The sequence below is a fragment of the Aotus nancymaae genome, unplaced genomic scaffold, assembly GCF_030222135.1.
Source record: "Aotus nancymaae isolate 86718 unplaced genomic scaffold, 86718_ANA_hifiasm-v0.15.2.pri h1tg000029l, whole genome shotgun sequence".
Classification (NCBI taxonomy): domain Eukaryota; kingdom Metazoa; phylum Chordata; class Mammalia; order Primates; family Aotidae; genus Aotus; species Aotus nancymaae.
In genome coordinates this window covers 10,278,299-10,300,223 of record NW_026988442.1, presented here as the reverse complement: position 1 = coordinate 10,300,223, position 21,925 = coordinate 10,278,299, and the positions used below count along the sequence as shown (strand labels likewise).

The 21,925-nt window shown below is 45.1% G+C and overlaps 1 protein-coding gene across 1 annotated transcript; it reads left to right on the top strand.

The window, feature by feature from the left end:
- Positions 1–17,045: 17,045 nt before the first annotated feature.
- On the top strand, positions 17,046–20,641 carry CUNH20orf202 (chromosome unknown C20orf202 homolog). The gene is made up of 2 exons (XM_012454996.2): positions 17,046–17,152; positions 20,408–20,641. The coding sequence occupies exons 1-2, from the start codon at positions 17,087–17,089 to the stop codon at positions 20,639–20,641; spliced, it is 300 nt and encodes a 99-aa protein (XP_012310419.2). The 5' UTR covers positions 17,046–17,086.
- Positions 20,642–21,925: the final 1,284 nt, after the last annotated feature.

The window sequence follows — 21,925 nt, the reverse complement described above, 5'->3', positions numbered from 1 at the left end:
CGTGGATGATAGATGCCTGTGCCTTCAAGGCCAGCATAGCCTCGCCCTAGGCAGGACCACCAAGGCTGGGAAGGCCTCTGTTTCCTCCCAGCCTTGCAGAGGCCTGGCCTGTTGTTAGAGACTTCAAAGGGATGCTAGCCCTGGCACCACACCCCTGTTCAAATCCCAGCTCCACCCCCACAGCTGGGTGCCCTGGTGTAAAGGACTTCCCCCGCCCCCTGGAGCTCAGTTTCCTCCTCTGTGAAATGGATGTAGGAAGCGTTATGGGAATGAGATGAGATACCTCCCTTAAAGCACTCACTGTTCCTTCCCTCAGTCATGCACCGTCCTACCTCAGCCTTGGCTGTTCCTTCTGCCTCAGACATTCTTCTTTCTAACATTTCCAGCACTCACCCCCTTCCCTCACTTGCTTCAAGTCTTCACTCAAATGTCACCTGAGAAGCACCGTTCCAGGTCATCCTTTCAAAAACAGCAGTGGCCCAGCCCTCTTTACACCCTCGCTCTGAATTTTTCTCTGTAGCATTTACCAACTGACATTAGCTTCTGTTTGTTTATCGCCACCTCCACTAAGAAATAAGTGCGCAAAGAAGAGGGTTTTTGCCTGTTTCCCTCCCTGCAGTATCAGCAAACACTAGAAAAGGGGCTGACACCTAGGAAGCTCTGGATAAGAACTCACTGGATAAAGAACAGAGAAAATGGGAAAATATTTTATACCAGTTAGCTAGCTAGACTCCATCCCTACACTCAAAAGCTCATCTTCTAGTGAGAGAAAAGGATAAGTAAATGCAACATTGCAGTTATAGTAAGTGCTACCAAATAAAGATACACAGTGCAAGCCTCAAACAAGGGTGCCAGTCTAGTCTTGGGGATAGGAATGGCTTCCTGTAAAGTGTGGACTGAGCTGAGATCAGAAGAATGAGTAGTAGGCAGCCAGGTAAAGAGGGCAGGAAAGAGAAGTCCAACTGAAGGACTAGAATAGGTGAAGTCCTTGGGAATAGAAGGAAGTGTGGTGAGTTTGAGAGTTGAAGGAGACCGTGTGGTTGTCATGGAGGGCTCAATAAGGAGCATGGTAGGAGGTGAGCCTGGACTTAGCAGGCCAGGTCACTACAGAGCCTTGCAGGCCAAGGAATTTGTTCTTTATCCTCAGAACAGTGGAGAACCTCACCAATGAATATAAGTAAAGGGTTAACAAACCCTTTTCCTCTTTTGCATGAGAATTTGAACTTTGGTTAACTGTCAAGCTCTGTTTCCTAGAAACAGATAAACATATGTCTGCTATGTTACTAAGCAACATTGCTTCTGATAAAAATGACCCCTGAGGAGGAGGCTAGAATGATCCATGTGGCAACAGATTAGAATTGGAGATACCAGAATGAACTCATGTTTAGCTTAATATAGATGCAGATGATTACATATAGGAAGTTTCATACACACACACACACATACCCACACGGGCTAGTATACACACGTACATTTCTTTACTGTCAGGTGAGAGGGCCTAGAAGCAATGATACTCCATAGCAACAAGCACACGTAGCACTGAAATCTTGGTTTCTAATACCATTCTCCAGTAAAAGGATCCAAGCTTCCTTGGAGAAATTGCTGTTTATAGGACTTGGGCAGGAAATACTACAAGATGAGCCTGTAGCATCTGATAGTACCGGAAAGTAAAGAAATGCTACACACATGCACACTACACAGACACACACACCATACACACTACACACACACACATCACACACCACACACTCTACACATACCTACTACACACACACCACACACACTGCACAACGCACACACTATACACACACACTACACACACCACATACCATACGCCCACTACACACACACTACACACACCACACACATACCACACACACCACACACACTACACACATCACACACATACCACACACACCATACACCACATGCTTTACACACACACCACATACATACACTACACACACATACACTACACACACTACACACACACCCCACATACATACACTACACACAAACACCACATGCACACACCACACACACACCACATACATACACTACACACACACGCCACACACACACCACACACACACCACACACACACCACATACGCACACTACACACACACACCACACACACACTACACACACACACCACACACACACCACACACACACCACACACACACTACACACACACATCACACACACACACCACACACACACCACACACACACACCACATACACACACTACACACACACACCACACACACACTACACACACACACACACACACACCACACACACACACACACAATGGTGGTGGTAGGAGTTAACTGAAAGAGCTCCCAATGGCCAAAGCTGGAAAAATTTGAGTGACAAAATAAATAAGGTAATACTGGATTGTAACAAAAAGTATGAAATAAATATCTATGAGTCCATACAGATAAAAATAACTGAACAAACAGGTAGAAAAGCTAAAAATCTCCCAGCAGAATTCCAAATTCCATATGTAGGTAACTGAGTACTCGACGAGGGGAACTATAACTCCCATTTTGAAAGTATGAGTTGCACAAAGTGACTTCCTTTCCGAGAGCGTTTTATGGAAAGCAGGGGCAGCGGGGAGTAACTTTACATTGGAGAAACCTGATGACCTCAGCCAGGTGATGAAAGTCAACTCCAACACTCAAATCACATTGGTAGTAGGTACCTTGGATATGATGTGGCACAAATGGCACTTTACCTCGGTTGTCTTCCTCCCCAAAACCCATAGCTGCAGTCTAATCATGAGATAAACATCAGACAAATCCCAAGGAAGAAGATTCTACAAAACATCTGATTAGTTCTCCTCAAAAGGTCATCAGAACAAGAAATGTCTGAGAAATTGTCACAAACAAGAAGAACTTAAAAAGACATAACAACTCAGTGTGGTGTGGTATCCTTGATAGAGTACTGGAACAGAAAAAGGACATTATGCAAAAACTAAGGAAATCTAAATAAAGAATGAACTTTGCTAATAACAATGTATTGGTATTGGTTAATTGTAACAAATATACTAACGTAAGATGTTAACAATAGAGGAAAGTGGGTAGGGGGTTGATATCCTTTGAATATTTGTCTCCTTCAAATCCCTTGTTGAAATTTGATCTGCAGTGGTGGACTTGGAGTCTGGTGGGAGGTGTTTGGATCATGGGGGTGGATTCCTCATGAATGGTTCTGTGCTGTCCCCACAGTAATAAGTCTATTAGTTCACTAGAGAACGGATTGTTAAAACAAGAGCCTGGCACCTTTCTCCCCTCTCCCTCTTGCCATGTGATGTCTGCTCCCCTCGTCTTCCTGCCGTGATTGGAAGCTTCCTGAAGTCCTCACCAGAATCAGGTGCTGCCATGCCTCTTGTACAAGCCCACAAAACCGGGAACCGAATATTAATAAACCTCTTTTCTATATAAATTACCCAGCCTCAGATAATCATTTCTTCTCCATCACTCCTCCTCCTCCTCCTCTTTTTCCTCCTTCTCGTCTTTTTTCTTCTTGTTCTTTCTTCCTCTTCTTCTCCTCTTCCTCCCTCTTCTTCTCCTTCTCCTCCTCCTCCTTCTTTTCTTCTTCTTCTTTATTCTTCTTTCTTCTTCTTCTTCTCTCTTCCTTTTCCTCTTCCTCTTGTTCTTCTTTAGAGATGGGGCACTCATTCTGGCTGGAGTGCAATGGCACTATCATAGCTCACTGCAGCTTCAAACTCCCAGGCTTAAACGATCCTTGCACCTCAGCCTCTGAGTAGCTGGGACTACATACAGGTGTGCACAACCAAGTCCAGTTTTTTTTTTTGTTTTTTTTTTTTTTTTTTTTTGTAGAGACAGGGTATCACTATGTTGTCCAGGCTGGTCTTGAACTCCTGGGCTCAAGCAACTATTCCTCCCCAGTCTCCCAAAGTGTTGGAATTACAGGCATGAGCCACTGTGCTCTGCCTAGGTATTCTTTTATAGCAACGCAAAATAGACTAAGACAGCGATATACAGGAACTCTCTATATTGTCATCCCATTTTTGCTGTAAATCTAATACTTTTCTAAAAAATTAAGTTGTTGTTGATAATGCTTTTAAACTATAAATGCCTGGTGGGAAATCATACTTTTGGCATACTGAGCATAGTGACTCACGTAACTGGACAGGTCCCAAGACATTGGCTCCTGTAGGACATGAAACTTTTAAGCCAGGATTGTACCTGCACCCACCTAATGGGGATTTTGTCTGGCACCTGAGTGGTACTACTCCACCGGAAGAAGCAGATTACTGCCAAGAAGAGCATTTAGTGCTGTGCTAGCAAGCGGAAGTCCCTGAGCTATATCCTTCAGAGTAGGTCAATGCTAAGTGTGGCTTGTGGTCATCTGTTGAGCCTGAGTGTGTAGTTGAACCTCAGAAAACTCCCCTGTGGACATGGCAGTGAGTGATTAGCAAGGGAGTGATGTGAGTAGATTTGCACATCTCCCTCTGGCTACTCCCAGGTGCAAGGGGACAAGGGAGAAAACAGACCATGTGGGAGGTTATCATGGTATATTGGCACACAGAAAGTCATCAATCAAATAGCTGTAATGATGTATCTGTGGAGATGTGTGATCTGTGAGAGACAGAACGAGGACTTCCTACAGGAACATTAGGGGCATCACTAGTCTGCAATGTTCCAAAGGTAGTGATACATAACATAATTTTAGGTGTTAAGTAAATAAAGCTGTTTTGATTATCTGTCAGTGCATAGCAAACCACCCCACAACAGCAGCGTAAAAGAAAATTATTATTTATTTGCTCACAGTTTTGCAGTTTGGGCTGCTCTCAGCTGAGACAGCTCAACTCTCTTCTGGATGGTGTCAGCTGGGGTGGCACAAACAGCTGAGAGCTGGCTCAGACCTGATCGTGTGTCTCTGGGTTTGGTTCTGTCTGTCAGCTGGGTTTTTTCATTCTCTTCTACACTATCTCTCCATGTAGCTAGCTTCGGCTTCCATACACAATAGTGGTCTCAAGGTAGTCAGAGTTCTTCCATGGCAGCCAACTTTCCCCAGAGCACAAAAGAAAAGGCTGCTGGACCATCTTAAAACTGAGGCTTGGAACTGGCCTGGCATTGCTTCTGCTGCATTTTATTGCTTAGTGAAGGTCATGGGCCAACCTAGATTCAAAGGGAGGAGTCTACATAAGGCTATGACTACCAGGAGGCATGTGTCGTTGGGGGCAACTAGACTAACAGTCTCGCATCATCTATACTACATTTATCTCTGTATCTATAAACACACATATCTATATGTGCATATCCATTTCAATAGGTGTTAATTTTAAATTGTTTTAGAAAATACATAACTAGCTCATGAAACCAAAGATATCATGGGTGATATTGCCCAGAGTAAGGGTAGAAAAATCCGTCTGTATGAAGTTGATGCCATAGAGTCTGCTGGTTTCCTCTAGTATTCACTCACTCTTTCTTCCACTGTAATAGAAGCTTTGATCAGTAGTGGGTACAGTGCACCCAGAAGACGGATTTCATTTCCCAGCCTTCCTTGTAGCTAGTTATGGCCAAGTGGATGGTAAGCCATTGGCGTATGAGAGGAGGTAGTGTGGGAAAAATGCATCAAGTTTTCTGAAGGGAAGGGAGTGTGCCCTCCTACTCTCTTTTTGTCCTCCCTGCTGCCTGCTGCCAGGATGCAGAACTGATGGCTGGAACTTGAGCAGCCATCTTGGACCATGAGGTGGAAGCCTACAAAATTGAAGGAACCTGGATCTCAGATGACTAGATGGAAACACCAGACTGGGATAGTTTCTCATACTTTTGTAGGTGAGAGAAACAAACATTATTTTTGTATAAGCTACTATTACATGGGATTTTCTGTTACTTAGAAGAACTGAGTCAATCAAAGTAGAATCAGGCTAGGCGTGGTGGCTCACCTCTGTAATCCCAGCACTTTGGGAGGCCGAGGCAGGTGGATCACTCAAGGTCAGGAGTTTGAGACCAGCCTGGGCAGCATGGTGAAACCCTGTCTCTACTAAAAATACCAAAATTAGCTGGGTGTGGTGGTGTGTGCCTGTAGTCCTAGCTACTAAGGTGGCTGAAGTAGGAGAATCACTTGAACCCAAGAGGTGGAGGTTGCAGTAAGCCAAGATTGCACCATAGCACTCCAGCCTGAGTGACAAAAGCAAAACTTAGTCTGAAAAAAAAAAAAGTAGAATCAGTAGGCAAAAACTGAATAGGTGTATGAATAGCTGAAGATCAAGAAATACAGATGCAATCTGATCCCCTGTATTCCTGGTAAGAAATCTCTGAAGCCAGCCTGTAGAGTGTCCAGGAGGATGATATGAAAGAAGTAATAACCCAAGGGAGACTGACGTTTTTCTAGGTGAAGGGAGTGAGTGGAGTAAGGAAAAGTTTCTGGAAAAGGAAACAACACTTAAGCCCAGAGATGAAGTAATAGTGGCGAAATATTTGTGTGTTTGACAAACACTTATATAACCTTCCCCATATGCCAGGCACGTGTTTTACAAATATTAACTTACTTAATCATCTTAACCACCTTATCATGTGGATACTATTATTATCCCCCTTTCAAGAGGAGGAAATCAAGGCACAAAATGATATAACCCTCTGTCCAAGGTTAGACAACTGATATCTCATGGTTTGGGGATTCAAAATCAGACCTCAGCTCAGTGCCTGTAACTGCTCTGCTGGTTTTCATCGTAATTTTCAAAGCATTCACAAAATTCTTGAGAGGTTGTTAATATCATCTCCATTTTCACATTTGGGAAATGTGAGTGCCAAGGAGAAAGGAGATTATCTTACCACCACACTAAGGAAGCTAAATTCCAATCAGACCCAAGGGCCCCTGACTTCCAGATTGATTTGGGGACCTCAGATAAACGTAAAGTCCTGGGGCTAATCGCCCCCATGCCTACTCACCCATTCCCAAATCTGTTTTCACCTGTCTGTCAGAATCCAGTTGGGATCTGGTGTTTGGGTTTGTTTACTTGTATCATATTCACCCCTGGCACCAGCCCGGCTCATCTGGTTTTCCTGGAGCTCTAATACTTTCATGGAGTGGCCTTGATTCATGGTAATGGGACGTGGTTCAGGGATTTCAGGAAATTAATCGGTGGTCATGCTCCAGCCCCTGGAAGAAGTGTCCACAGACACACTCACATGCACACAAATCTTCAGCCAGCCTGGCTGGCATTCTCTCCCTTTCCACCTGGTCTGTCTGGATCTGCCAGCCTTGGGGAATAAAAATCCTGAGTGTTGTGTTCTCTCTCTGCTGTGGAAAGAGTAAATGGGGAGGTGAGAAAAAAGAAAAATAAAGACCCATATTCCTAGCTTCTACAAGAGTGAGTGTACCTACCTAGAAGCTCCTTGAGGGCAGAGGTCTTATTGCCTCTCATCCATGTGCCAGCACAGGGCCTGGCACACTGGGGTTGCTGGGTTCAGTAGATTTCAAGCCACTTCCCTGGGAGAGGGCAGGCCCAGCAAGAAAGGAGGAGATACCATGATGGAGGTTGTTTGATGGAGCACCTTCTATGTGGTGGTCCCTGCACGTGTTATCTCACCTGGGCCCTCTGCACTGGGACAGATTGATAACCTGGAGCTTACTCACCATGGGAATAAATTAGAGCTCAGATCAATTGGGATACCTGCCTCAGACTCACACCCAAGGCTAGTTGAGGCCAAGGGATGTTCTTCTCACTGTCCTGTTCCGCTTCACCTGAGTCTCTGTCATCTCATCAGGGTCAAGGGCTGCCCTCCATACAATAGAAGATTGCAGGATGGTGTCCTGGATACACCAGCATGAGACAGGTGTGTATAGGATACAGGTACAGAGCAGAAGGGCAAGAATACCCATGTCCAGGACACTCCTGGATAGAAATACACAGGATAGGTGTGTGCAGAAAGGGGTGCAGGGTGCTCATGTGTACAAGGCACATGTAGATAGGACACTGTCTTTGTCCCTTTTTGCTGCTATAACAAAATACCCAAGACTGGGTAATTTATAAAGATCATGGCCAGGTGCAGTGGCTTAAGCCTGTAATCCCAGCGCTTTGGGAGGCTAAGGCAGGAGGATCACTTGAGCCTAGGAATTTGAGACTAGTCTGGGAAACATAGAGGGACCCTGTCTCTACAAATAAATAAATAAGGCATAATGGTGCACACCTATAGTCCAAGCTACTCGGGAGACTAAGAAGGAAAGATCTCTTGAACCCAGGCTTTTGAGGCTGTAGTGAGCTGTGATCACACCACCGTACTCCATCCTGGGTGACAGAGACCTTATCTCAAAAAAAAAAAAAAGAACAGAAATTTGGAGGCTGGAACATCCACCATCAAGACACCAGCATCAGCATCTGATGCAGGCTGCACTGTTTCCCAGATGGTGCCTCGTTGCTGTGTCCTCACACAGCAGAAGGCAGAAGGGCAAGAAAGTGCTCCCTTCAGCCTGGTGCTTTTTATATGGGTGCTAATTCCATTCATGAGGTCAGAGCCCTTCTTAATATTGTTGCATTGTGGATTAGGTTTCAACATCTATTTTGGAAGGGACACCAACATTCAAACCATAGCAAACGTGTTGTAAGTTGAGTTCCCTTAGAAGCAAACCCAAGGCAAGAATTTGAGTGCAAGTGGTTTACTTGGAAAGTTGTCCCAGGAAACACAGCAGAGGAAAGGGAAGTGAGACCGAGAAGGAAGTGCATCCAATAAAGTATAAATGCATGAGTGAGCCCCTGACTGCCACGGGCAACTGGGACTCAGACCCACTGGACTGAGTGCTGTTCCACCTGAGATCTGAGGCCACGGAGCTCTCACTATTTATCCATCAGCCCCTGTTGGTCATTGCTGGGGGCTATTCCTGCACTTCTTGCACATGTCAAGCATGTTCCTTAAGCAGAGTGAGACCTGCTTACAGCAGGAAGCCATAGGCACACATGGAGAAGGTAAGTGTTGAGGGAATATGGATGGGACCCACAACATTTACTAGAGAACAGAGAGTACAGGGCACATGTGTTCAGGACCCAACAGGACACAGGGCACAGGCAGAAAACAAATAATTGGATTACTGGCCTTGCTTGTCTAGGCCAAGGGAAGAGCCTGCTGAAAGTGGGTAAGGAGCTGCAGAGAGATGGTAATGGGCCCCCTGAGCCAACTGATGCTCTGTCTCCATGCTCTGGTTAGAGTGACTGCATGTGCTTGCATGGCAGGAAAGGCAGGTTGAAGGGTTTGGGGGCTCTAACAGTGCAGAAGCTTCTGTCTGCTAGACCTCTACCTCATTTGTATTTTACAAAGGGGATGAGCGCTCAGGTGCCCAGAATAGGAGGGAGGGCAGCCCTAATGGATGGGAAGAGCTTTGGACTAGGAGTTGGAACAAAGGCAGAGTTAAATGACATCTCTGAGCCCACTTGCCCCGTCTGAGGAATGGGAATAACTCCACCTTCGTGTCTCAAGGCAGATTACCTGCCACACTTGCATCTTGGTTTCTCTGTCTGCATAGTGAGGGTCACAGAAGTCCTCTCTCTGCTATGGACTTCACAGAGAGCTGTTGTAAGGAGCAGATATGGTCATGAAAAAGAAAACACTTGAAAAAGAGTAAAACACTTACATATATAGGTGGGAGGGATTATGAAAAATGCTTGGAAGGGGAAATTAGGGGACTTGGTTTCTGCTCCAGTTCTGCTGCTATATTGTTAGGACATTGGTTTGATTCCTATAATAAAGACACTCAAAATAATCATGCTTTCGATAAAACAGAACTTATTTCTCTCTCATGGATAAGTCTACTTGGCAGCTGAGGTTGACATGCTGGTTTGCAAGTCACAAGAGACCTGGGCTCCTTCTGCATTGTTGCTCAGGTATCCTGCACCTTGCTCCAGCTCCAGCCCTTGTCACTACATTGCATCAGCAGAAGAAGGATGTGGGGAAGTAGGAGGCACCTTCTTCCTTCTTCCTAAGGGAAGGCATTGAACCTTAATCTAGAAATTGAACTCATCACCTCCACTTGTATCCCATTGGCCAGATTTAATCACATGGCACACTTACCTGCAAATGAGTCTGAGAAATACAGTCTTTTGCCATGTGTGAAAGGGAGAAGGGATATTAAGGGACAGCCTGTAATTTTTGTCATAGCCACTGACTTGCCTCATTTATGTATTTTATATAAATATACAATTACATTTCATATAAAATTTTATATATATATATATATATATATATATATATATATATATATATATCTGTTTATTATGAGACCGAGTCTCGCTCCTGTCACCCAGTTTTGGTGTGATCTTGGCTCACTGCAACCTCCGCCTCCTGGGTTCAAGCAATTCTCCTGCCTCAGCCTCCTGAGTAGCTGGAATTAAGGGCACACACCACCACCCTTGGTAAATTTTTGTGTTTTTAGTAGAGATGGGGTTTCACCATGTTGCCCAGGCTGGTCTCGAACACCTGGGCTGAAGCAATCCACCTGCCTCGGTCTCCCAAAGTGCTGGGATTACAGGTGTAAAGCACCATGCCTGGCTAAGTTGTATATATATTTATATAAACTTACATTTACATAAAATACGTGATCCCACTTGCCTTATATGTATATGTATTTACATACCTATACTTTATATATGTAAAATTTATGGCCGAGGCGGGTGGATCACGAGGTCAAGAGATCGAGACCATCCTGGTCAACATGGTGAAACCCCGTCTCTACTAAAAATACAAAAAATTAGCTGGGCATGGTGGCGCGTGCCTGTAGTCCCAGCTACTCAGGAGGCTGAGGCAGGAGAATTGCCTGAACCCAGGAGGCGGAGGTTGCTGTGAGCCGAGATCGCGCCATTGCACTCCAGCCTGGGTAACGAGCGAAACTCCGTCTCAAAAAAAAAAAAAAAAATTTACATATATAAAATATAAGACCACTTGCCATATATATATATATATATATATATATATATACACACACACATACATGCACCAGGCTTGTAGTATAAAGTAAGATTTTGAACCAGCTGGTTGCGAATGGACCCTCTTACTAGCTGGGCCACAAGCCCTGAGAGGTCCGGCTTGAGGTCTTTCTTGCTCACCACTGTATTTGAAGCATCCAGAGTCTGGCACAGGGAAGCCATAGTAGTACAGGTTACCCATGGATGATGAATGGCTGGCCATTCTGGCTTTCGTATTTGTTAGTGACATTTTTCCTCACTCAGGGGTTAAGTTCTTTCCCTTTGCAGGCCTCCTGGCTGCATCTCCCCTCATCTCCGTGTGCCAAGCCTCTCTGAGCCTATGAAGTAAAATGTGCTCTGAGCCAGAATCCTAAGAGTGGAATTAAAAATAAATGAAAATGCATCAAAACAAGTTAACCACAAGAAATGGCTTTCCAGGCTAATTAGGCATCAGCGCTGGAGGCCAAAGACAGAGTGCCAGACTCTAACTGCCAAACACTTCTATCGGCACCACTACTGTGCAAGGCAGAGAACACCCCAGGCCTGGCCTGAGCCCCTGCTTGGGTCTCCACCCTTCAAGACAACAGGCAAAACCCTCCACACCCCACGAAGGTAAGAGTGGATGGGTCCTAACTCCAGTTCCGTCACTTATTGGCTGAAGTGATCCTAGGGAAATCCACTCCTCTCTGAGCCTTAGTTTTCACATCTGTAAGAAGTTGTGAATAATAGGATCTAACTGTAATCACCTATAAAACGCAGATAATGATAGTAGCTTCCTCATAGGCAGAGGTCCCAAACTTTCTCAATTCATGACACCCTTAGAATCTTAGTAATTTTTCACAGTGTACCAGGCCCCCCAAAACATGTAAAAAGTGTTTTTTTAGGTAGTTAGCTTCAAACAAACATAATAATAGTTGTTGGCACAGTACCTGGCAGATGTCATTGTGTTTCCACCAAAATTTTAGAAACATTGCAGTGCCTCTGTGAGTTTTCTCTAGTGCCTCAGGGTGCCTCAGTGCAGTTTTGGAATTGCAGTCATCAAGTTTTAAAGATGAAATGAGGTGATGCATGTCAAGGACTTCGCGTGATGCCTGGTCTGGAGTAGGAGATCAATAATGCTGGTTGTCCTAAATCATCCTTCAAGTCTCATTCTGAGATCACTTTCTCTCTAGCTTTTCCTGTGTCTCCTCCAACTCCACAATGACATCTGTCCGATACTGTGCCAACAATACTTCCTGCCTCCCACTCTTGCCACCTCATGATCTCCACTTGCCACCTTCCCCCCGACCACTTCCAGGCCTGTGGTCCCACTTCCATGCAGTGCTGTCTTCTGGTGTAGGATTGTGGGTCTCACTTCTTCATGCCTCCTTAAATCCACACACTTGCCAGGATCTCTGTGTAGTGGAGCGTACATCCCTGCCTCTTAGCTTTAGGCTTGGCCATGTGACTAACTTTGCCCAGTGGTACATGGCAAAAGCAACAGTGTGACAGTTCTGAGCCTAAGCCTGAAGAGGCCTCCCATGATTCCACTTACTCTCTTCTCCTTTGCCAAGAGAATGTGACCCAGCAGCCCTGTGATTCCAGGAGGAGGACAAGAGATCTGTGGAGCAGACTCAGAGCTGCACATCTGCAAGCCATGAGCAAGAAGAAATGATTGTTGTTTGAAAGTATGGAGTTTTAGAGAGGTTTGGTACATAGTGTTCTTGTGATAATCCAACCTCTCAATCTGTGGCAAATTCAACATGTCTGAGAGAAGATCTGATTGGATCATTTGGTCACCACTCAAAATGTAGCTCCTCAAAAACCAGTCACCCATGAGACAATGATCTCTCTTCTGTCCAGTCTGTAGATGCTGCTTTGGGCTAGCGCACTCATCTCTGCTCCAGGCAGTTGTCCCATGACTACAGGGCATGTGACATAAAGCTTGGTGGCCTGTTTGGAGGAATCATCTCTGGCCTCTTGTGTTCAAAAGGGGTGTGAATATGGCAGGCAGGAGTTTCTCAGATTCTCTTGGGTTCTGAAAAGTGATAGCTGAACTAGGAGGAATTGCACATTAAATTTTTTCTGAATGTGGCAGTCAGAATGTATCTCAAGCTGTAAACACCAGGATATAAGAAATGTGATGTTTCTTACAACTTGACTTAGTAACTATTTTGAGCCTCATTATGCCTAAGAGGGAAAGGATGAGGCCCAAGTTCACACAGACAGTTTGGCAGGACTGGAGTTAGATCCCAGATGTCCTGGCTCCTTCTACAGTATCCCTTTTCCTGCCCAGTCAGTCTTATACTTGGAAGGAGCCCCAGGTCCCATCTCTAAGCCAGTGGAGCCCCTACTCCAGTCTCTCTGATCATCTGGGCTATGCGTCTGCACTGCATTGACCGAGCGCCCACTGCTTGGAAGAATTCTAAACAACATCTTCCTCCTACTGAGTCCCAGCCTGCTTCCCTTTGTCGTATACCCACTGCTATAGTGACATAGGTGAACCCCAAAATTGGGGCTCAGTCAGGGAGGGTTCTTGGCTTCATGTAGGAAAGAATTCAAGAGTGAGCCAACAGAGTAAAGTGAAAGCAAAGCAAGTTTGTTAGAGCAACAGAGTACAGGAAAATGGCTGCTCCATAGACAAAGCAGGGCGACTCCATAGGCTCAGTAGCATTCATGGATTGCTGGCTGACTATATGGATAGCTGCTTTTTCATTATATGCTAAATAAAGAGTGGATTATTCACAAATTTTCTAGAAAAGGTGTGGGATGTTCCCCAAACTGGGGGTTCCTCCCCTTTTAAATCATATAAGGTAACTTTCAGGCATTGCCATGGCATTTGTAAACTGTCATGGCACAGGTGGGAGTGTCTTTTAGCATGCCAATCAATTAGAATTAACATTCCATGAGGAATGAGGGCAACTAGAGGTTTGCTTTCATTGTCATCTTGATTTTAGTCGGTTTTGGCCATTTACTTCACAGCCTCCTGTTTGAACAGATCCTGTTTTGATCAGTGGAGTTATGCCTGGGATTGTAACCAGTGTCGGAGAACAAGTCCTGCTGAGCTCCTGTCTCACTAGCTCTGTCTTCCGGTGCTACAATAAATATATGCTCTTTTCTCTTTAATTTATAAACATTTACTGTAATTTTAAGTTTTATAGATTCTATTGCATTCTTTTTCAAATCTGCCTTTTAAAAAGTGTCTCTTTTGGCTGGGCACGGTGGCTCATATCTGTAATCCCAGCCATTTGGGAGGCTGAGGTGGGTGAATCACTTGAGGTCAGGAGTTTGAGATCAACCTAGCCAACATGGTGAAACCCCATCTCTACTAAAAATACAAAAATTAGTTGGGTGTGGTGGTAGGTAGCTGTAATCCCAGCTACTTGGGAGGCTGAGGCAGAAGAATTGCTTGAACCTGGGAGGCAGAGGTTGCAGTGAGCCAAGGTTGCACCATTGCACTCAAGCCTGGGTGGCAAGAGTGAAACTCCAACTCGAAAAAAAAGGAAAAAGAAAGAGTCTCTTTTTCTGTATGATTTTGATTCCTTCTTGTATGCCTCTTATTCTTTTCAAAATACTTTTCTTTTGAGACAGGGCGGAGTACAGTGGTGCAATCAAAGCTCACTACAAGCCTTGACCTCTTGGACTCAAGCAATCCTCCTGCCTCAGCCTCCTGAGAAGCTGGTAAATACAGGCACATGACATCACACCTGGCTAATTATTTTATTTTTTTGTAAATATGGGGTCTTGTGATGTTGCCCAGGCTGTTCTCAAACTCCTGGCCTCAAGTGATCCTCCTGCGTTGGCCTCTCAAAGTGTTCAGATTACAGGTGTGAGCCACCATACCTGGCCTCAAAATACTTTTAATTATCTTCATCTGAAGCTCTTGGGGGGAAGGGGGTGAATGGTGTCTCTCACCATTGACTCTCATTTATGGTGAATGGTTTCCTTGCGTGTTTTGTCTTTTGGATTATGAGTTCATCTTCAGGGGAGCTCTATCTGAGGATATATTGTGTAGCCAGATTGAGAGCAACTCACCCTAAAGTTGGTTGAGTTTGCTTTGCCAGTCATTTCACATCTTTATCTGGGGTCACTATGATAATTCTTGGTTTGGAGTTTCTAGTTCATATAAGTAAGATAAATGTGTATATATATTATATATATATTTATATTATATATCTAAATATATATGTATATGTATTTATATAATGTACATATATATATATAAAATATGTGTGTATATATATATTTTAGAGAGAGTTTTGCTCTGTTGCCCAGGTTGGAATCCAGTGGCACAATCTCAGCTCACCACAACCTCTGCCTCCTAAGTTCAAGCAATTCTCCTGTCTCAGCCTCCCCGAGTAGCTGGGATTACAGGCGCCCGCCACCACACCCAGCTAATTTTTGTATTGTTAGTAAAGATGGGGTTTCATCATGTTGGCCAGGCTGGTCTCGAACTCCTGGCCTCAGGCGATCTGCCCACCTTGGCCTCCCAAAATGCTAGGATTACAGGCATGAGCCACCATGCCTGGCACATAAATTTATATTTTAAAAGACCTATATGAGAATACATTCTACTTATTTTCTTCATAGCATTAATTTGATTGATTGTTTCCAATGACTACTAGGATGTCAGCTCCAGGAAAGCAGGGCCTTTGTTTCTCTGATTTTGGTTGATAACCCCAGTGTCTGGACCAGAACTTGGCACACAGTAGACATTCAATAAGTGTTTGGTGAAAGAGAGAATTGAAAACCTGCTTCATAGTGTGATGGTGTCAGAGGCATTTAGACGAGAGCAGCCCCATCTTAAGTAGCAGTTAGGTAAAATGAGGCTGAGACCTACTGGGCTGCATTTCCAGACAGTTAAGGCATTCTAAGTCACAGGATGAGACAGGAGGTCAGCACAGGATACAGGTCATAAAGATCTTGCTGATAAAACATTTGTAGTAAAGTAGCCAGCTAAATCCCACTAAAACCAAGATGGTCACAAGACTGGCCTCTGTTGTCCTCACTGCTACACTCCCACCGGCACCATGACAGCTTACAGATGCCATGGCAACATCAGGAAGCTACCCTATATGGTCTAAAAAGGGAAGACATGAATAATCAACCCTTGTTTGGCATGTTATCAAGAAATAACCATAAAAATAGGCAACCAGTAGCCTTCCAGGCTGCTCTGTCTGTGGAGTAGCCATTCTTTTATTCCTCACTTTCCTAATAAACTTGCTCTCACTTTACTGTATAGACTGCCCCTGAATTCTTTATTGCATGAAACCTAAGAACCCCCTCCTGTGGTCTGGGTCAGGACCACTTTCCTGTAACAATGGGAAGAATAAATGGTGCGTCTGGACTGTGTTTGCCTGCAAGTAGCAGAGTGTCCCTTAGAAACGGGGTCTGTTGTCTCCTGTAGATGCTGTTGCTGATTCAGGGGTGCAATGATTTCTAGTGGCTCTGTGACTGCCCTTTGTCTGATGGTTGCAAGACGGTTACTGTAGCTCCAGACATCATCTCCATATTTAAGGCAGAAGGAAAAGGGAGAACGTAGGAGTAAAGGGGAAGCAGCAGTGATATTTTCCCTTTTATTAGGAAGGTAAAAGTTTTTCTGGAAGCCTAACAGCAAATTGCTGCTTTGATCTCATTTGCTGGAAATGGGTCTCATGGGGATTCCAGAAACAAGGGAACTTGGAAAGTGAGCATTTCCCTTTATCTAGAAGCTATAGATAAGTAAATGAGGAAGGCGACTGGGAACACAGGTGGAGGTATATGCCAAGTGAGACATATACATACTTTATATGTAAAGCACAAAGCGAGCCCTTAGAAAAGAATGCCTGTTTTCATAATAACTATTATCATTGCCATTTAAAGCTTTGCAGTCTTTGTGGTCCTGTTGGCATCACATATTCTTAGCTTCTGGAACCAGCAGGCACCAAGGTAGTCAGACCCCTAATGGTCTCCCTCCCTTCCTCCTTGTACTGTTCAGAGCGCTAAAGCCCTTTAAAAAAAAAAAAAGTCAAATTACATTTTTTAATGTGAGCTACTTCCTGCTCTCATTAACTCCATCTTCAATGATTTGGCCAGGACCTGCTGCCAGTCTGAAGGAGGTAGGGGAATGTACAAGTCAAAGACCCCTCAGGCCCAGAACCAGGTCAGCGCCAAGGTCACTCCCAAGGACACTGAGATGAAAACAGCAGAAGAGCCAACCCCGAGCCTTGGGCAGACCCTGGAGTGGCTGAGAAAGGAGCTGGTAAGGTTTTGCATTTCTTTTCCTTGATGCCCCGACCACATATTTTCCAAGGATCTCAGGTTTTCCTCCCAGTTCCTCCCTGGGGCAGAGGCTGCCAGCTACAGTATGGACCCTGCAGTCTCCCCTCTGGGACCTGCCACACAATGCACAATTGTGATCTCAGGTGTAGGCATAAGTAGGTCGTGACCTACATAGGAGGCGCTGGGTATGGTGCTGGCCAGACTGGTTTTAGAATGACACTGAGTCCTGGGTGTGTGCCTAGCTTTGCCACTGTGAGGCCTCTAGCAGGGGCTTTACCTCTTTGAGCCTCAGTTTCCTTATCACAAAATGGGAATAACAATAGGATGAGTATCGTATGGGGTATTGTAAGAATTCACTGAAGAGATGCTTGTGATCCTCTTAATGAATACTTGGCACATTGATGCTGGCTATTATAACCCTGACCCAGATGGACATGCGTACACCCCCTGTCTTAGCCTGGGTCTTCTAGAAAGCAGGGTCTTGGGCAAGGATTGAGGAACTAGCACTTTCTTTGGAAGTACAAGCCCAGAGTCGTGATAGGGAGGGAAGTAGGTGTGGCAGTAGAGGCCAATGCTATGCCAGGCAATTACACCACACACTGTATTACCAAGCGGCTTATGGCTTCAGAAGGGGCCTTAAGGAGGCCCAGTGGGTGTCTCAGCAGCTGTGATCTCTGTGGGGGTTGAAGGAGGAAATGCACATTGGGGGAGAGAGAATGAGAGGAAATGCATCTGCCCTGCTCATTCCTGTCTGTCATTTCCCATTGGCAAGGGCCTCCCCATGGAGCACTAACTCTCCTGAACTTACGTTACGTGACTTAGTCCCGTGGTTGCTGCTCAAGAAGCCAGGCTTATGTTTTTCATTTTGATATTTTCTCCAAGTTCAAAAAAAGAGGGGTGCCCCCAAGTGTGTGGGGACACCAGCCAGGAGAGAGGAGGCAGTTTAGGGAACCTCAGAAAAGGTTTGTTTCTCAATACACCCACTTCTCATTCTGGGGAGAGACAGACAGGTTTGTCTGAAAATGACCTTTCTGGGTTGCCAGGCAACAGGGAAGCTGGGACCCAACCCTGTCTTCATCTCAGAGGAAAGGCTGACCCAGGAGGGCTTCTCATGGCACCAGGGGACTCCAGCAGCAGGGGCCGCAGCTTCCCACAGTCAGCAGCATCCAGGGCCTGGCAGCTGCCTTCCTTGCGCACCCTGAAACTGTGGGTGCCTGGGTGGCTCAACATCACCTTTGTGCTGGGCACCCCACTGTGATCTTACAGGTACATATCCAGAAATGATGCTGAAGGTTGGACAAAAAATTGTGCAGGAGGAAAACCCTAAAATCGAGAAAACAGAGTGAATGTTTTCTGAGGAATTAGGAAAAAATGGGCCCAGGACCGCTCAGTCTGCAGCCTGAGCTGTCCCAGTGTTCTGAGGGAGGCCATCTACACCTCTGCTTCACGACTCTCTTTTTTCTTTTTTTGCGGGGGCGGGGGGAAGGAGTCACACTCCGTCGCTCAGGCTGGAGTGCAGTGGCACGATCTCACCTCACTATCACCTTCACCTTCTGGTTTCAAGTGATTCCCCTGCCTCGGCCTCCAGAGTAGCTGGGATTACAGGCTCACGCCACCACAGCTGGCTAATTTTTTTGTATTTTTAGTAGAGACGGGGTTTCACCATGTTGGCCAGGCTGGTCTCGACCTCCTGACCTCAGGCAACCTGCCCACCTCAGCTTCACAAAGTGCTGGGATTACAGGTGTGAGCCACCATGCTCAGCCTCATATCTCTCTTTCTAGCTACCTATTCTCTTGGCAGTGTTACTCAGGCTTGAGTAGAGGATGCAGACTTGGTTTTCTCAATTGTAATCAGCTTGTCACAAAAATGAAAACACTATTTTTAATGGGGAAATAATGTTCATAAGTATCTCTTGCAAAGACAGACAGAGAAAGAGAGAGGCTGAGAATCTGCAAATCTAACCATGTGTTGCCCTGACCAGCTTCGGAAGGGCAAACGGAAGCATTCGCAGTGGCTGTCTCTGGGAAAGGATGCTTGAGTTGAGGGATAAAGTGAGGTGGGATGGGAGAGACTTTAAAATATATGCCCTTTTGTAGCTTTAAAATTTTCTATCATGTGTTAAGAATTATCTAGTCAGAAAATATAATTTTCAAGTTTTTAAGAAAAAGCAAACTTTCAGAGCTGAGGTGGGAGCTCTGATGTGAGCCCAGGAGTCTGAGACTAGCCTGGGCAACATGGCAAGACCCTGTCTCTACAAAAAATACAAAAACTTGCCGGGAGTGGTGGCATGTGCCTGTAGTCCCAGCTACTCGGGAGGCTGAGGTGGGAGGATCAGTCGAGCCCAGGAGCTCGAGGCTGCAGTGAGCTGTTATTGCACCACTGCACTCCAGCCTGGGTAACAGAGTGAGACTCTGCCTCAAAAATAAACAAACAGATAAACAGAAATAAAAAGAGAGAAAATGTATGGGAAAAAATTCCTAGAGAAAAATGGGAGAAGGAAGAGAGACAGCTGAAGATGATAGTATAGTTCTGGTGGAGCAGTTCTCAAACTTTTGGATCTTAGGACTCCTTTATGCTCAAAAAAAGTATTCAGGCCACCAAAAAGCTTTTGTTTATGTGAGTTATATCTATCAGTACTGACTGAATTAGAAACCAGAGCTGAGACATTTTTAGTATACTTACTAATGCATTCTAAAATAATAACAAACTCCTATGTTAATAAAACATTACTTATTCAAAATAATCATATTTTTCAAAGCAAACATTTAGTGAGAAGAGTAGCCCCATTTTACATTGTTCCAAATTGCTTTAATGTCTGTCTTAATAGAACACAGCTGGATTCTCATAGCTGCTCCTGAATTCAATCTGTTGAGATATTACATGTCATTAGCTTCTAGAAAACTCCATGGTATGCTCATAAGAAAATGAAAGCAAAAAAAGAAAAAAAGGAAAATAATATGTTAGTATTGTAATAAAAGTAGTTTAGACTTCGCTGACCCCTTGAAAGGGTTTTTCCTTGGGCGAATTCATTCAGGCCTCATGAAAGCCTTGAAAAGTAAGCAATTTGCCTTCTGCTTTGCAGAGCAAGAAACTGAGGTGTTGGTGTATGTGGCTTCCGTGAGGTTGTGTGACTCACAAGTGGGCTTGTCTCTGATGAGACAGCGAGGAAAGGGACTTGATGGGGAAACACCTAGGGCTCCGTGCATCCCTTCACAGGCTTCTTCTCTCTCCTAGTCTGAGATGCAGATTCAAGACCAGAGGCTCCTGCTCACACTGAGGCATCTTCACAGTGTCCTGGAGGAGCTGCGTGCTGACAGCGCCCACTGGGAGGACGCCAGGTCCAGCAGAGGGACATCCCCCATCAGAGCTCGAGCGGGCTCTGAAGGCAGGGGCTGCCAGCCTGTTTGCTCAAGGGGTCTGGCCCAGCTCCTCCGAGGCAAAGACAGCAGACGAAGCTCTCTCCCTTAACCAGACAGGGATGACCCTGGGCTTTAATCCTCTCACCCATTAGTCTAACCTTTCACTGTGGTGTTTTAGGGGCAGAGCGTTGGAATGGGAGTCAGGAAGCCAGGGCTCTGGGTTCACTTCTGCCCTCATCTGCTGTGCATCCTTGGATTTGTCACTCAGCTTCTCTGTGTCTCTGGTTCCTTTTCTGTCACTTGGGACTTCTTTGTGAGGCACATATGAGGTACTAGATGTGAACACACTCTGACTGAAAACACAAACATGCTATAGTGCTCTGACAAGCACCATGGCAGTAGTTCTATCCTTGGGGATTTCTCAAAAGGCATTTGTTGAAACAAAAAACTACATGTGCAGTAATGGTAACCAAGTGTTGCCAGGGTGAAAATTCCAAACCTTGTGTAGTGACTCAGTGGCTGTTTTCTGTCTTCCCAGGAAGCCTTCCCAGCCCACTTCATCCGATAACATATTAGGCCCTGTAACCACCCTGGCCATAGAGATGGGTATATTACCAGGCCTGGCCAATGATATAATTCATGATTGCCCTAAAAAGATGATCGGCCCAATGGGTGAGCATGTGAACCAACAGAGCCAATCACCGATCTTCCCTGGGTGGGCATGTGAACCAACAGAGCCAATCACTGACCTTCCCTGAGATTGCTAGCTGGATGCTTTTTCTATTACACTTACAAGACTGAGGCTGCTGGCGAATATGTTCCTACCAGGTAAAGAAGACCTGTTTGCAGTAGGAAAGGAGGCTAATCTTCAAAGAGAAGTAGAGAGAGGGCCACACAACAGATGGACAGAGAGGAAGAGCTCTGGCCTTTTTCAGTCCCTGGTTTTAGGCTCTAATTTTGTGAGTTACCCCTGTCAATTTCACCCCACCCCCCCCCCCGCCCACCCACAGCCACTTACATAAATTTGTTTTTGGTTAAGCTGATTTGAGCAGAGTTTCACACGTTTGCAGCTAGAAGGGTCCTGAGGAATACGATCCAGATGTTCAAAGAATCAAAGAGGATAAATCAATAAGAAGATGGCATTTCCTTCAATGAGGGCTTGTAACAACAACCTCCATAACAGCAGGCAATGATGCTTGTGATACAGCAGAGACACTCAGTTGTGTGGGGTGCTGCAGTCATAACTGAAAAATTACATCTGCCTATAAGAAAGACTAAAACAGAAAAGGTGAAAATAAAAAAGTCATGGTGTTAAGATGGTCTGATGATTGGTAGGTCTTTCTGTTTTTGAAAATCTACCTGTATGTTGCTAGAACATTGTTTTTATGGCTTT